This window comes from Orcinus orca, chromosome 6 (genome assembly GCF_937001465.1).
Source record: "Orcinus orca chromosome 6, mOrcOrc1.1, whole genome shotgun sequence".
In the NCBI taxonomy this organism is placed as follows: domain Eukaryota; kingdom Metazoa; phylum Chordata; class Mammalia; order Artiodactyla; family Delphinidae; genus Orcinus; species Orcinus orca.
The window spans coordinates 7,471,367-7,486,037 of NC_064564.1; the positions used below are offsets into that span (position 1 = coordinate 7,471,367).

Sequence of the window (14,671 nt, forward strand, 5' to 3'; positions counted from 1 at the left end):
CTAGAGCTAATCAATGAATTTGGTAAAGTTGCAGGATACAAAATTAATGCACAGAAATCTCTTGCACTGCTGTACACTAATGATGAAAAATCTGAAAGAGAAATTAAGGAAACACTCCCATTTACCACTGCAAGAAAAAGAATAAAATACCTAGGAATAAACCTACCTAGGGAGACAAAAGACCTGTATGCAGAAAACTACAAGACACTGATGAAAGAAATTAAAGATGATACCAACGGATGGAGAGATATACCATGTTCTTGCATTGGAAGAATCAATATTGTGAAAATGACTATACTACCCAAAGCAATCTACAGATTCAATGCAATCCCTATCAAATTGCCAATGGCATTTTTTACAGAACTAGAACAAAAAATCTTAAAATTTGTATGGAGACACAAAAGACCCCAAAGAGCAAAAGCAATCTTGAGCGAAAAAAATGGAGTGGGAGGAATCAGACTCCCTGACTTCAGACTATACTACAAAGCTACAGTAATGAAGACAATATGGTACTAGCACAAAAACAGAAACATAGATCAATGGAAGAAGATAGAAAGCCCAGTGATAAACCCACACACCTATGGTCAACTAATCTATGACAAAGGAGGCAAGGATATACAATGCAGAAAAGTTTCTTCAATAAGTGGTGCTGGGAAAACTGGACAGCTACATGTAAAAGAATGAAATTAGAATACTCCGTAACACCAAACACAAAAATAAACTCAAAATGCATTAGAGACCTAAATGTAAGACCGGACAGTATAAAACTCTTAGAGGAAAACATAGGAAGAACACGCTTTGACATAAATCACAGCAAGATCTTTTTTGATCCACCTCGTTGAGTAATGGAAATAAAAACAAAAGTAAACAAATGGGACCTAATGAAACTTAAAAGCCTTAAAACTTAAAACCATAAACAAGAAAAGACAACCCTCAGAATGGGAGAAAATATTTGCAAACAAATCAACAGACAAAGGATTAATCTCCAAAATATATAAACAGCTCATGCAGCTCAATATTAAAGAAACAAACAACCCAATCCAAAAATGGGCAGAAGACCTAAATAGACATTTCTCCAAAGCAGACATACAGATGGCCAAGAAGCAAATGAAAAGCGGCTCAACATCACCAATTATTAGAGAAATGCAAATCAAAACTACAATGAGGTATCACCTCACACCAGTTAGAATGGGCATCATCAGAAAATCTATAAACAATAAATGATGGAGAGGGTTGGAGAAAAGGGAACCCTCTTGCACTGTTGGTGGGAATGTAAATTGATACAGCCACTATGGAAAACAGTATGGATGTTCCTTAAAAAACTAAAAATAGAATTACCTTATGATGCAGCAATCCCACTACTGGGCATATGCCCAGAGAAAACCATAATTCAAAAAGACACATGCACCCCAATGTTCACTGCAGCACTATTTACAACAGCCAGGCCATGGAAGCAACCTAAATGCCCATCGACAGACAAATGGATAAAGAAGATGTGGTACATAAACACAATGGAATATTACTCAGCCATAAAAAGGAACGAAATTGGGTCATTTGTTGAGACGTGGATGGATCTAGAGACTGTCATACAGAGTGAAGTAAGTCAGAAAGAGAAAAAAAAATATCGTATATTAACGCATGTATGTGGAACCTAGAAACATGGTACAGATGAACCAGTTTGCAGGGCAGAAGTTGAGACACAGATGTAGAGAACAGACGTATGGACATCAAGGGGGGAAAGCTGCGGGGGGGTGGGGATGGTGGTGTGATGAATTGGGTGACTGGGATTGACATGTATACACTGATGTGTATAAAATTGATGACTAATAAGAACCTACTGTATAAAGAAGTAAATAAAATAAAATTCAAAAACAAAGAAACAAAACAAAACAAAAAATGTAACGTAAAATTAATTTTTAAATTAATTTTTTTAAAATTAATAAAACAGAATAGTGATGTCTAGGGACGAAGGAAAGAGGGGAGTGGGGAGAAGAACACCCACTTCCCCCCCCCTTTTTTTTTTATGGTACGGGGGCCTCTCACTGTTGTGGCCTCTCCCGTTGTGGAGCAACAGGCTCTGGACGCGCAGGCTCAGCGGCCACGGCTCACGGGCCTAGCCACTCTGCGGCATGTCGGATCTTCCTGGACCGGGGCACGAACCCGTGTCCCCTGCATCGGCAGGCAGACTCTCAACCACTGCGCCACCAGGGAAGCCCATGTTTTTTTAAAAAACAACCCTCTTGGTTCAGTTCGGTAGATATTTACTGAGGATTACACAAATTTTAAGTTCCTTTCCATATTCACATAAGGCGCTATAAGTAGAAAAATTAAATAAAGTTCTCCGAGTTCGTTCATACAGTGGTAGAAATACCCTTTTAGACAAATACCTAATAAAATGCACAAGTCTTATAACAGCAATGTGCACTGAGAAAGCAATTAACTGCAGCAGGAAGGGGTCAGGAAAAGTATAAAAAGAAAATGAAAATTCAGCTCAGCTGAGTCTTATTGTTATACAGTCTACCTGGAGCACCTGGGACAAATGCTAGAAACCAACAATGCCTCATTTTACAGATTAATGTTTTTCATTACCATATTTCCCATACCTGTACTCCTTTATAATTTGACAAAAATGTATTCAGCACCAACAAGGTACCTGACATGGGCTGGAACTGGCCAAAAACGTTAATAAAAGAGCTCACAGACCAGGAGTCAGCAAATTTATTCTGTAAAGGGCCAGAGGGTAAATATTTTAGGTTTTGCAGATCCTATGGTCTCTGTCCCAAGTCAAATTTGCCACTGTAGTATAAATGCAGCCAGAGATTATATGCAAACAAATAAGCATGAACTGTTTAAATAAAACTTTATTTACAAACAAAGACGTGGGCCGAGTTTGCTAACCCACATCAGAGACCAGGAGGGAGATGAGTAAGTAGAGCAGAGGTGATGCTCTGAGTGTTGACAGCACAGAGGACAACAGCCAACTCAGCCTGGAGGCGATAAAGCAAAACCTGACAGAACACGAGGTTCCAGAGGGAAGTTGTGAGGAGGAGGAGGGCACAGCACAAGTCTGTGCTCCGTCTGTCCGTCTAGTTCAGCCTGTCTTACATCAAGGCTGGAGGGAGGGAAGGCCATTAAATTACAGGCCTGCTTCTAACTGCTCCTCCTCTTCACTTCCTTGTACACATTAGCTCACATTAATATTTACAAAATAATGTTGGGATAATGGCATTCTCTTGCTCAAAAGAGAATGTTCCTATTTGTCCCTATTTGCCAAATTCCAATGGTATAAAATGCTGAGCCAGCCCAACTAAACACATGGTAATTATCATACACTTGTCTGAATTACAGCTTTACATGTACGTGTTATTTCCATTACTATAGACTGCCTTAGAGTACTAAAACAATTCCACAATCCACCTTCTCTGCTCCAAAACTCAGGTTTCTTTGTGCAACGAAATGTGTTAAAATTTACTGAAGTATGCTGTTTTAACATGTTTATTCATTGTAAAAAATTTTTTGAGAAACTTTTACTGCCAAATATTATAGTAGTGGAAAAACGGAACTTGGCTTTCTAATAGAACCGTAAATTGATCTTAGAGCGCCTATAAGAGGTTATAAGAGCTTACTTACTATTTAACTTCCGTGTAATTTGCCCAGAAACCAGATATCCCAGGTCCACCAGATAGTTTTCTCTGCTTTCTACTGACTTTACCGTTTCTGTTTTTGAAGAAAGTTTCCTCACCTATGAGAGTGCTAAGGATCCTTATAATTGTATTACCTTCATGTATATTTAAAAAGATTTTTAATTGTAGTAAAATACACAGAACACAAACTTTACCACCTTAACCATTTTTAAGTGCATACTTCAGTGGTATTAAGTACATTCATATTGTTGTACAACTATCACCACCTGTACAACTCTTTTCATCTTGTAAAACTGAAACATTAAATGTTAAACAGTTCTCCCCACTCCCCTCATTCCCTCTTCCCTAAACATCACTATTCTACTTTCTGTCTCTATGATTTTGAGTACTCTAAGTATGTCATACACATGGAATCATGCAGTATTCATCTTTTTGTGACTGGCTTATTTCACTTAACATAATGTTCTCAAGGTCAATCCACTGTAGTATATGTCAGAATTCCCTTCCTTTTATAAGGATGACTGATATGGAGGGTTACTTCTGTCACTTTGCTATTTGTTTTCTATATGCCTTGTGGTTCTTTTGTCCCTATTTCCTGCATTACTGTCTTCTTTGTGCTTAGTTGACATTTGTATTGTGAAATATTTAAATTCATCTCTCATTTACTTTTTTAAAAAAATTTATTGATTTATTTATCTTTGGCTGTGTTGGGTCTTTGTTGCCGTGCACCGGCTTTCTCTAGTTGCGGCAAGCAGGAGTTACTCTTTGTTGCGGTGCACAGGCTTCTCATTGCGGTGGCTTCTCTTGTTCCAGAGCACGGGGCTCTAGGCACGCGGGCTTCAGTAGTTGTGGCACGCAGGCTCAGTAGTTGTGGCTTGCGGGCTCCAGAGCGCAGGCTCAGTAGTTGTGGCACACGGGCTTAGTTGCTATGCAGCATGTGGGATCTTCCTGGCTCAGGGCTCGAACCCATGTCCCCTGCACAGCAGGCAGATTCTTAACCATGGTGCCACCAGGAAAGCCCCTCTCATTTCATTTTATATATTGGGTTGGCCAAAAGGTTCGTTTGGTTTTTTTCCGTAAGATGGCTCTAGTAGCACTTAGCTGTCTTTAACTTCATTTGAAACAATTTTGTTAGATTGTATGTGACAGCTGTCATATCAGCATGCATTTAAAAAAAGACATCAGGGACTTCCCTGGTGGCGCAGTGGTTAAGAATCCGCCTGCAATGCAGGGGACACGGGTTCGAGCCCTGGTCCGGGAAGATCCCAGACACATCAGACCAACTAAGCCCGTGCACCACAACTACTGAGCTTGCGCTCTAGAGCCCATGAGCCACAACTACTGAGCCCGCATACTGCAACTAATGAAGCCTGTGCACCTAGAGCCCATGCTCTGCAACAAGAAGCCATTGCAATGAGAAGCCCGTGCACCACAACAAAGAGTAGACCCCTGCTCGCCACAACTAGAGAAAGCCCGTGCGCAGCAACGAAGACCCAAGACCCAATGCAGCCAAAATAAAATTAAAATTAAAAAAGACATCAAAATTGGTGAATTTTTGTGTAGCCATTTTAATATTGAAGATGGAAGAGAAAAAGCAACATTTTCAGCATATTATGTTTTATCATTTCAGGAAGGTAAAAACACAACCGAAATGCAAAAAAAGATTTGTGCAGTGTATGGAGAAGGTGCTCTGACATGTCAAAAGCAGTTTGCACAGTTTTATGATGGAGATTTCTCGCTGGACGATGCTCCACTGTCAGGTAGACCATATGAAGTTGATAGCGATCAAATCGAGACGTTAATTGAGAACAATCAAATTACACCACCTGGGAGGTAGCTGACATACTCAGAATATCCAAATCAAGTGCTGAAAATCATTTGCACCAGCTTGGTTATGTGAAACGCTTTGATGTTTGGGTTCCACGTAAGATAAGTGAAAAAACCTTCTTAACTGTATTTCCGCAGGCAATTCTTCACTACTTAAACGTAATGAAAACGTTCCGTTTTTTAAAACAAATTGTGACAGGCAATGAAAAGAGGATACTGTACAATAATGTGGAACAGAAGAGATAGTGGGGCAAACGAAATAAACCACCAACAACCACACCAAAGGCTGGTCTTCATCCAAAGAAGGTGATATTGTTTATATGGTGGGATTGGAAGGGAGTTGTCTATTATGAGCTCCTTCCAAAAAACCAAATGATTAATTCCAACAAGTACTGCTCCCACTTAGACCAACTGAAAGCAGCACTCGACGAAAGGAGTCCAGAATTAGTCAACAGAAAACGCATAATCTTCCATCAGGATAACGCAAGATTACATGTTTCTTTGATGATCAGGCAAAAACTGTACAGCTTGGCTGGGAAGTTCTGATTCATCCGCTGTATTCACCAGACATTGCACCTGCGGATTTCCATTTACTTTGGTCTTTACAAAATTCTCTTAATGAAAAAATTTCAATTCCCTGGAAGAATGTAAAAGGCACCTGGAACAGTTCTTTGCTCAAAAAGATAAAAAGTTTTGGGAAGATGGAATTATTAAGTTGCCTGAAAAATGGCAGAAGGTAGTGGAACAAAATGGTATATACGTTATTCAATAAAGTTCTTGGTGAAAATGAAAAATGGGTCTTTTATTTTGACTTAAAAACTGAAGGCACTTTTTAGTCAACCCAAAAAGTGTATACCTATTTTCTCTGTGTTAACAAGGGGATTACTTTCGATACCATAAAATTACAATACTCTAATTTGGACTTCTACCAGCTTAACTCCAATAACATATTAAAACTCTGCTCCTGGGTTTCCCTGGTGGCGCAGTGTTTAAGAATCTGCCAGCCAATGCAGGGAACACAGGTTCGAGCCGTGGTAAGGGAAGATCCCACATGCCACGGAGCAACTAAGCCCGTGCACCACAACTACTGAGTCTGCGCTCTAGAGCCCTCAAGCCACAACTACTGAGTCCGCGTGCTACAACTACTGAAGCCCACGTGCCTAGAGCCCATGCTCCACAACAAGAGAAGCCACTGAAATGAGAAGCCCACACACTGCAAGGAAGAGCAGCCCCCCCTCGCTGCAACCAGAGAGAGCCCGCGCGCAGCAATGAAGACCCAATGCAGCCAAAAATAAATAAATAAAATAAATTTTAAAAAGAAAAAAAATACTGCTCCTTTACATCTCTGTCCTACTTCTTTCAGTTGCTGATGTCACCAAATTACATCTTTGTACAATAATATCATTGTTTGTATGTTTCAAAATGTAAAACTAATAATTTTTTTAAAGTGCATTAGTCTCTTAAATCATGTAGAAAAACAAAATGGGGAGTTACAAACCAGTTACAATAATACCAGCTTTTAGACTAGTAATTGCTTTTTAAAAAATTTATTAGTCTCAAATCATGTAGAAAAAGGGGAGTCACAAACCACTGCTGTAACAATTCTAGCTTTTATAACTGCCCATGTATTTACCTTTACTGAGCTCTCCATTTCTCCACATGGCTTCAAGCCACTGTCTAGTGTCCCTTCCTTTCAATCTGCAAGACTCCATTTAGCACTTCTTTCAGTGCAACTCTAGTAGTAACAAATAGCTTCAGCTTTTGTTTATCTGGAAATGACTCTCATTTCTGAAGGACAATTTTGCCAGATATAGGATTCCTGGTTGATAGCTTTTTTTCTTTTAGCACTTTGAATATATCAGCCCAGTTTCTCCTGGCCTGTAAAGTTTCCACTGAGAAATCTGCCGGAAATCTTACTGACAATTCCTTGTATGTGATAAGCCACATCCCTCTTGCTGATTTCAAGATTCTCTGGCTTTCAACTGTTAGGTTATAGTGTTTCTGGGTGTGGGTCTCCTTGAGTTCATCCTACTTGGAGTTCATTGAGTTTCTTGGATGTTTATATACATGTCTTTCATCAAATTTGGGAAGTTTTCAGCCATTAACTCTTCAAATACGCTGTCCGTCCCTCTCTCCCTCTTCTCCTTCCTATGATGCACATGTTGGTCTGTGTGACAATGTCCCACAGGTCCCTTAAGCTCTCTTCATTTTTCTTCAATCTTTTATCTTTCTGTTACTCAGACTCAATAATTTCCATTGTCCTAGCTTCCAGTTCACTGAGTCTTCTTCTTCAGGAAAGGTTCAAATCTGCCTTTGAATCTCTCTAATGAATTTTTCATTTTATTGTTTTTTTTTATTGTATTTATTGTTTCATTTTATTGTATTTTCCAGCTCCAGACTTTCTTTTTTGGTTTCTTTTTAGATTTTCTATCTCCTTATTGATATTTCTGTTTTGTTCGTATAGTTTTTTTTTTTTTTCCTCCATGTCTTCTTTTAGCTTTGAGCCTCTTTAAGACAGTTGTTTTCAACTCTTTGTCTAGTATATCTGCCATCAAGATCCGCCATCAGATCTTTTTCAGGGACAGTTCCTGTTAGTTTATATTTTTTTTCCTATGAATGAGCTATACCTTCCTGTTTCTTCTTTTTTTTTTTTGGTGGAAAGTAGTCATTTGAATCTAAAAATGCGGTACCTCTGGAAATCAGATTCTTCTCCTTCCCCAACATTTGCTGTTTTTTTTGTTTTTGTTGATTGTTGTACGTTGTCTCTGAGCCAAGATCAGTGTGAGGCACAAACTTAAAATCCTCTCAGGTCTTTTCTGAGTCTGCATGTTTCTCTGGATATGCATGGTGACTTTTTTTTTTTAAGATGTTGGGGGTAGGAATTTATTTATTTATTTTTACTGTGTTGGGTCTTCATTTCTACGCAAGGGCTTTCTCTAGTTGTGGCAAGCGGGGGTCACTCTTCATCGCGGCGCGCAGGCCTCTCACTATCACGGCCTCTCTTGTTGCGGAGCACAGGCTCCAGACGCGCAGGCTCAGTAGTTGTGGCTCACGGGCCCAGTTGCTCCGCAGCATGTGGGATCATCCCAGACCAGGGCTCAAACCCATGTCCCCCTGCATTAGCAGGCAGATTCTCAACTGCTGCGCCACCAGGGAAGCCCCATGGTGACTTTTTAATTTCCCTCAGGTCCATGGTTGCTTTGAATGCCTTAAGTTTTAACGTCTGTCTCCCCAAAGGTGAAAAGAGAGAAATGTAGCGGGGAGAAAAAGCTGCTGGCCCTTTAAATCCTCTGGAAGTCACTTCAGCCAGAAGGGGAGAGGCTTGCAACAAATTGGGGAGGAACAATAACAATGGCTGCCCACCTCTTTCCCCCCAGATCTGAAGTAGCCATCAACAATCAGAGCCCAGACCCCTGATACGTGGAGGACAGGGACCTGTCTGCCCACCCTGGTTCCCACAAGGTGCACGCAAGCTGCTTCTGGGATGGGTGCACAACTGGATGTCTCAGTGCTGGGATGTGGGGGATAAATAGCCCCTGCTACCTAACTAAGAGGTGAAATTGACTGAAATTAACCACAATTTACTATCCAAGCCTTCCCCTGGAAGTTGCAAAGATTCAAGAGATTCCAGAGACCCAAAATAGTTACATCAGATAGATTCTGCCACTGTATTGTTGTACAGGTGGGGAAACAGATTCCTAGTGTTTCCTACTCTACTATCTTCCCAGAATCTTCTCCATCTGTATTTATTTTAAAATACTTTATCTCTTTGATTAAATAGGTAACCAAATATTGCTTTTCAGGTACCCAAAACCGTCTCTTAATCAAGTGACCAAATCTCTGACAACTCTGTAATCTTTCCTTCCCAAGATTAGATCCTAAATTTAGAAAAAATAAAATAAAAATTCCAGGCTACCTCTCACCATATGTATTAGTTAGCTCAACATTTTTATAAGAGCTGCATGGGAAGACTTACCAAATCAACACAGCATTTTCTAGGTTAAGTTTGTATACATAAAATATTATTGGGCTTCCCTGGTGGCGCAGTGGTTAAGAGTCCGCCTGCCGATGCAGGGGACACGGGTTCATGCCCCGGTCCGGGAAGATCCCACATGCCATGGAGTGGCTGGGCCAGTGAGCCATGGCCGCTGAGCCTGCCCGTCCGGAGCCTGTGCTCCGCAACGGGAGAGGCCACAACAGTGAGAGGCCCGCGTACAGCAAAAAAAATATATATATATATATTATTAATATAAATATTTCAGAAAATGCATGCTTTATGGAGGTCCCAGAGATTGGTCAATGACTTTGCTGTCCGTTTTTACCCTTAGGGAAAATATTCATCAAGCCAGTAACAAATACCCCTATGGAGAACTGTATTCTATTACTGGTTACTATAAGAAATTAACTACAGCCTTTCAGTCTCATTAACAAACAGGACTTTGCTTCTTGATTACCAGAAGGCTCCTGGAAAAGACTGTACTAGGAACACTAAACTACTGACACCTCAGAAAACACACTCTTGAGTACAGGCTTCTGAGCTGACACTGCTAACGTTAAACAATGGACTGAGTCAATATTCCTAAGGCTTTTTCAGTCCAGAAGCTGATATACATCATAAAAGCAGACTCACCCAAAACCCAGCATGATAAGAATTACTAGGACTGAATGAACTGAATTAAATGAAATTTAATTATGTGTATTTGTTTGAAATACAACTGGTATTATACATATATTGTTAACGTTCCATTCTTCTATACTTAATGAACATACGAAGTTCTCTTCTTTCTCTTCTTAATCTATCTCTACCCTCAATTTAGTAAATTATGCTTTTCTAGACTGAAATATAACATCTTGAAATGATTATCTGCTTCTCACTGACCCATTCAGAATTTAGAAATAGTTTTACTGAGTTTTACTTTTCAGGAATATTGTAATTTTCATTGGTTCAATAAGAATGTACACTCCTTTTTACCAGAATATAACTACACAAATCAATTGTGCAACCAAAGCCATACTTGGACTGTCTTATGTGAGGATGAATTTCATTCAATCAGTTATGACAAGCCTGCTGCCCACAAATACACACAGAGCCAATTGTGCCACCAGGGTACTGGCCTACTGCCTGACTTACAAGGTCTCAGCATCACAGGTGGCAAGGTCATTTAGTAGTAGCCAAAAACCTTGGCAAATCTGAAAACCCTCAAGAAGAAAGAAAATCACCCAAATTTATAGGTACTGCAGGTGAAATTCGGTGGAAAATGTACTGGGCTTGGTTTACTGGCCTTGGGATAGAAGAACAAATAATATTTTAAAAAGTCCAATCTAAGATTCCTTATGAAAACTTCTGGACAGAAATCAATTCTGTGGCCTTAGTAGCTACATAGTTGCTCAATTCTATGAGGCTCTGGATTTTCAGAGCAAACTCAAGGAAGTCTGTATGCCTAATTAACACTCTGACTGCACCTAAATATTAGGGCTAGCCCTACGAGACCAGACTTTCTTTTAAAAGAACATACATTTGTAAATTACCAGGAGACGAGACTATCAGAAAATTTATCCAACACTTAGAAATAAGCCAAAAATAGTCAGTGGCACATGTTTTTAATATCTACGTCGGGAAAGGCCATTCAAGGATTGTTCAGCAGAATGTACTTACTTCATATCATTGTTTACTACTGATTAAAAGTCACAGACTTAGCCTGCTTCCTAACTTGACGAGGTTTTTTTCTAGTAAAGATGCAAACAAGGAAGTATCACTGAAGAGAAAGGCTTGAGCAGTTGGAGAATTTCCTTGTCTCACGCGTCTCTGCTCCCACTCCCATTCTAGAGATGGAACAAAACCATCTCAGACTGATTTCAACCTACAGCCTACAGCAAAAATGGCCTCTGACCTCTGTTTTCCTGCTTCAAAGCTCAGAGAGTAGCAGGTTGTTTTTGTGTAAATAATTACCATTTTAAATAGGCTAACAAAACTTGTCATTTTGAAGGGTAGGAAAAAATGCTATTAACTTAAAAGAAAGACTTGCCAAATTTTTATTGTTTATATGGAATAATCTCAGATGGACGAAAAAACTAGAGTAAATCTCCATAATTTCTAGGATTACAAGAAAAATATATGTACACACACACACATATATATCGTTATGTACTAAGAATATTTATCCAACAGAAAAACCAAATCCATAGGGCTTCCCTGGTGGCGCAGTGGTTAATAATCCACCTGCCAATGCAGGCGACATAGGTTCGAGCCCTGGTCCAGGAAGACCCCACATGCCGTGGAGCAACTAAGCCCGTGCGCCACAACTACTGAGCCTGTGCTCCAGAGCCAGCGAGCCACAACTACTGAGCCCACGTGCCACAACTACTGAAGCCCATGCACCTAGAGCCTGTGCTCCGCAAGAAGAGAAGCCACAGCAATGAGAAGCCTGCGCACCACAACAAAGAGTAGCCCCCGCTCGCCACAACTAGAGAAAGCCCACACGTAGCAACGAAGATCAAAAATAAATAAATTAATTAATTAATAAAAAAAACTAAACTAAACTCAACCAATAGATTATCAATGTACTTTACAGTATAATGTTACGGAATTTAACAGCAAGCATTTTAAAGTCCAAAAGAGACAAAAGAATAAAAATAAGCACAAGCAATGGAATATATCAGATAAAACTGTAATAAAAAAATAGCACCTTGTACACAAACAAACATTACTATCTGACCTTCACCACAACAGTACCGTCAGCTACCTGGTAGGAATATCCCTACTACTGAGTGAGGATGTAAAGCCACAAAGCAGTTAAGTAACTTGTAAACGTAATTACCAAGCTGATAAGTAGGACAAGCACTCAAACCCAAGTCTTCTCACTCCAAGTTTTGGGCTCTGCCTAGTAGGCTTAATTGTGGAACGTGAGGTAAGGAAAGCTTGAGGAATACGATACTACCCTACTCGACAGTACTTTTAACTCAAGCTCTCATCTTACCATATCTCCAAGTTGCTGCCAAGACCCTCAAAGTCCCCATCTGTATGACGTTATCAATCAGCTGATGAATTGTGCCAAGGCGGTGCTACCACAGACGCAGCCTTCCTCAGTACCTTGACATAAGCAGACTGGGGCCTCCGCTCTACAGTAAATTACAACCTGCTTGGAGAAACAACTCTAATGTGACATTATTCAGAGTACATTAACAAGGGTGCACGATGCACTGAAGGTGAGTGTAGACTGGGAGGAATCCCATGGACTATTAGGTCGGAGCTAGAAACAACAGATGTACAGACAGCAAAGCGGATGGATCAGAAACAGTCCTTAGGGGAAAAGTAAAACTGAATGAGATATAATACAACAGGTACACATTTAAAAATACATGTATACAAAACAATGATGGCTATTTTGCAGACATAGACAGAGATATTGATTAAAGACATTGGAAGGGCTGCCTAAGGACAGAGGGGAGTGGAGCAGAAATGAGTATGAAGTGAAAAAAAACAAAGCAAGGGCTTTGCTGGAATGAAATATAATGCACCTCTTAAAACTAATGCAACTGATCTCGGGACTTCCCTGGCGGTCCAGTGGTTAGGACTCCGAGCTTCCACTGCAGGCGGGCAAGGGTTTGACCCCAGGCTGGGGAACGAAAATCCCGCATACGGCGTGCCCGAAAAAACGAAACAAAACCTTATACAACTGATCTATATGGACCGACATGTCAATGTAATCAAGATAATTTTTAAGCGACAAAAGCAAGACAGAGCATGGTATGTATACTATCCCATTTCTGAATACGCATGTCTCAGTGTATACATGTGTATGTTCAATATGAAAAAGAAAGCACACCAAACCAAAAGCAGTGGTAATCTCAGGGACAGAACGGCAGGGGAAGACGGCTTTCCATCTCCAAACCTCTGAATAATTTTACAATTTAAGTTTGTAAAAAGAACATTTTGTAAACTCTGCTGTTAGATAGGGGTAGGTTCAAACACCAACTGTGACTTTGGGCAAGCTACTTAACCTTAGATTTCTTACCTATTAAATAGAGAAAACTACAGTACGCTAACTCACAGGGTGATTTAAGAATTAAAAGAGACAGCAAATGCAACACTCCTAGCATACAGCTCCCTCCATTCTCCTACGTAATAGCCTGCAATTAAAATTAAGGATGGGTGATAATGAGAAATGCAACAGGAATTCAGAGAAAGAAAAGATCATGGAAAATCAGAGTACCTATGGAAAATCTAAAGAGGCTGGGACTTGAGCTGAGTTTTTTTAAAAATGGTAAAATGTTAGTAACAGAGAGTCAGGGATGCGGAGGAGAAGGTACTACCAAAATAAAATAAATAATCAGAATAAATACACAGGAAGAATGAGTGGTATAAACCTGTGTCCCAGTGCCAACCACAAAATGAATGTGCGATAAATATCTGGTACATCCATGAAAAAGGGTGCACCCTAGGGAACAGGAAACAAGACTGCGTACGTAGAATAGCTCATATTTTAGAGATCCTTGAACTCAAAACTAAGACTGGATTTCACGCAGTTGCAGGACAAGGCTTCTAGAGCTGGAGTTACCGACAAAGCCACATTCTAAGATAAGGTGGCAGTAAGTCAACTGACAGCATACAGAGTAATCAATCAGCTACCCGCATAAAAATATAGTTACACACACACACACGCACACACACACACAGGACACAACGTATACGACACACACAGCAGCATCGCCACAGACTTCTGGAAACGAGACGGGACCTGAACTCAGGAGGGAGGTCACGAGAGCTGGAGTAGGCGTCCAGTTAATACTCGTAGTACAAACAAACAAGCGCTGAATGAATTCTCAACAACACTTACGGAGTAAGAGCCAGTCTCCCACGTGCTAACTCACCTGGTCCTCTTGAAACAAAATGCCTTTCTGGGCATTTATTCGTTTAAACAGATCCCCTCCTTCACAGTAATCCATCACTATGTAGAGAGAGCCATTTTCTAAAAAATATAAATGTTACAGTCCATTTTTTAAAATGTACATCAAAAGCATAGCTACATTAAAGGTACCTAAAGGTTTACTAAAAAGCAGCAATTAATTAAATACATTCCACTAAACTAAAAACAGAACCACAGCCAGAAGAATTGAAGTGCAAAGTCAAGGTTTACTGGACGTACAGACTGTGCGGTAACTTGGGTTAACAGGCAACTCCATCATTAATTACTTTTCTG

At 40.1% G+C, this 14,671-nt stretch overlaps 1 protein-coding gene across 23 annotated transcripts in view; it reads right to left on the reverse strand.

Moving 5' to 3' along the window:
* NEK1 (NIMA related kinase 1) overlaps positions 1-14,671 on the reverse strand; it is a 204,003-nt gene that overhangs the window by 166,014 nt on the left and 23,318 nt on the right. For all 23 annotated transcript variants that reach the window (XR_007478039.1, XR_007478041.1, XR_007478040.1 and 20 more), the window contains one exon: positions 14,343-14,440. Coding sequence is in view for 20 of the 23 variants with exons in the window: in XM_033403551.2 (XP_033259442.1) it covers positions 14,343-14,440 (98 nt within the window). In the remaining 3 variants the exon portion in view is untranslated. The remainder of the gene's footprint in view (positions 1-14,342; positions 14,441-14,671) is intronic.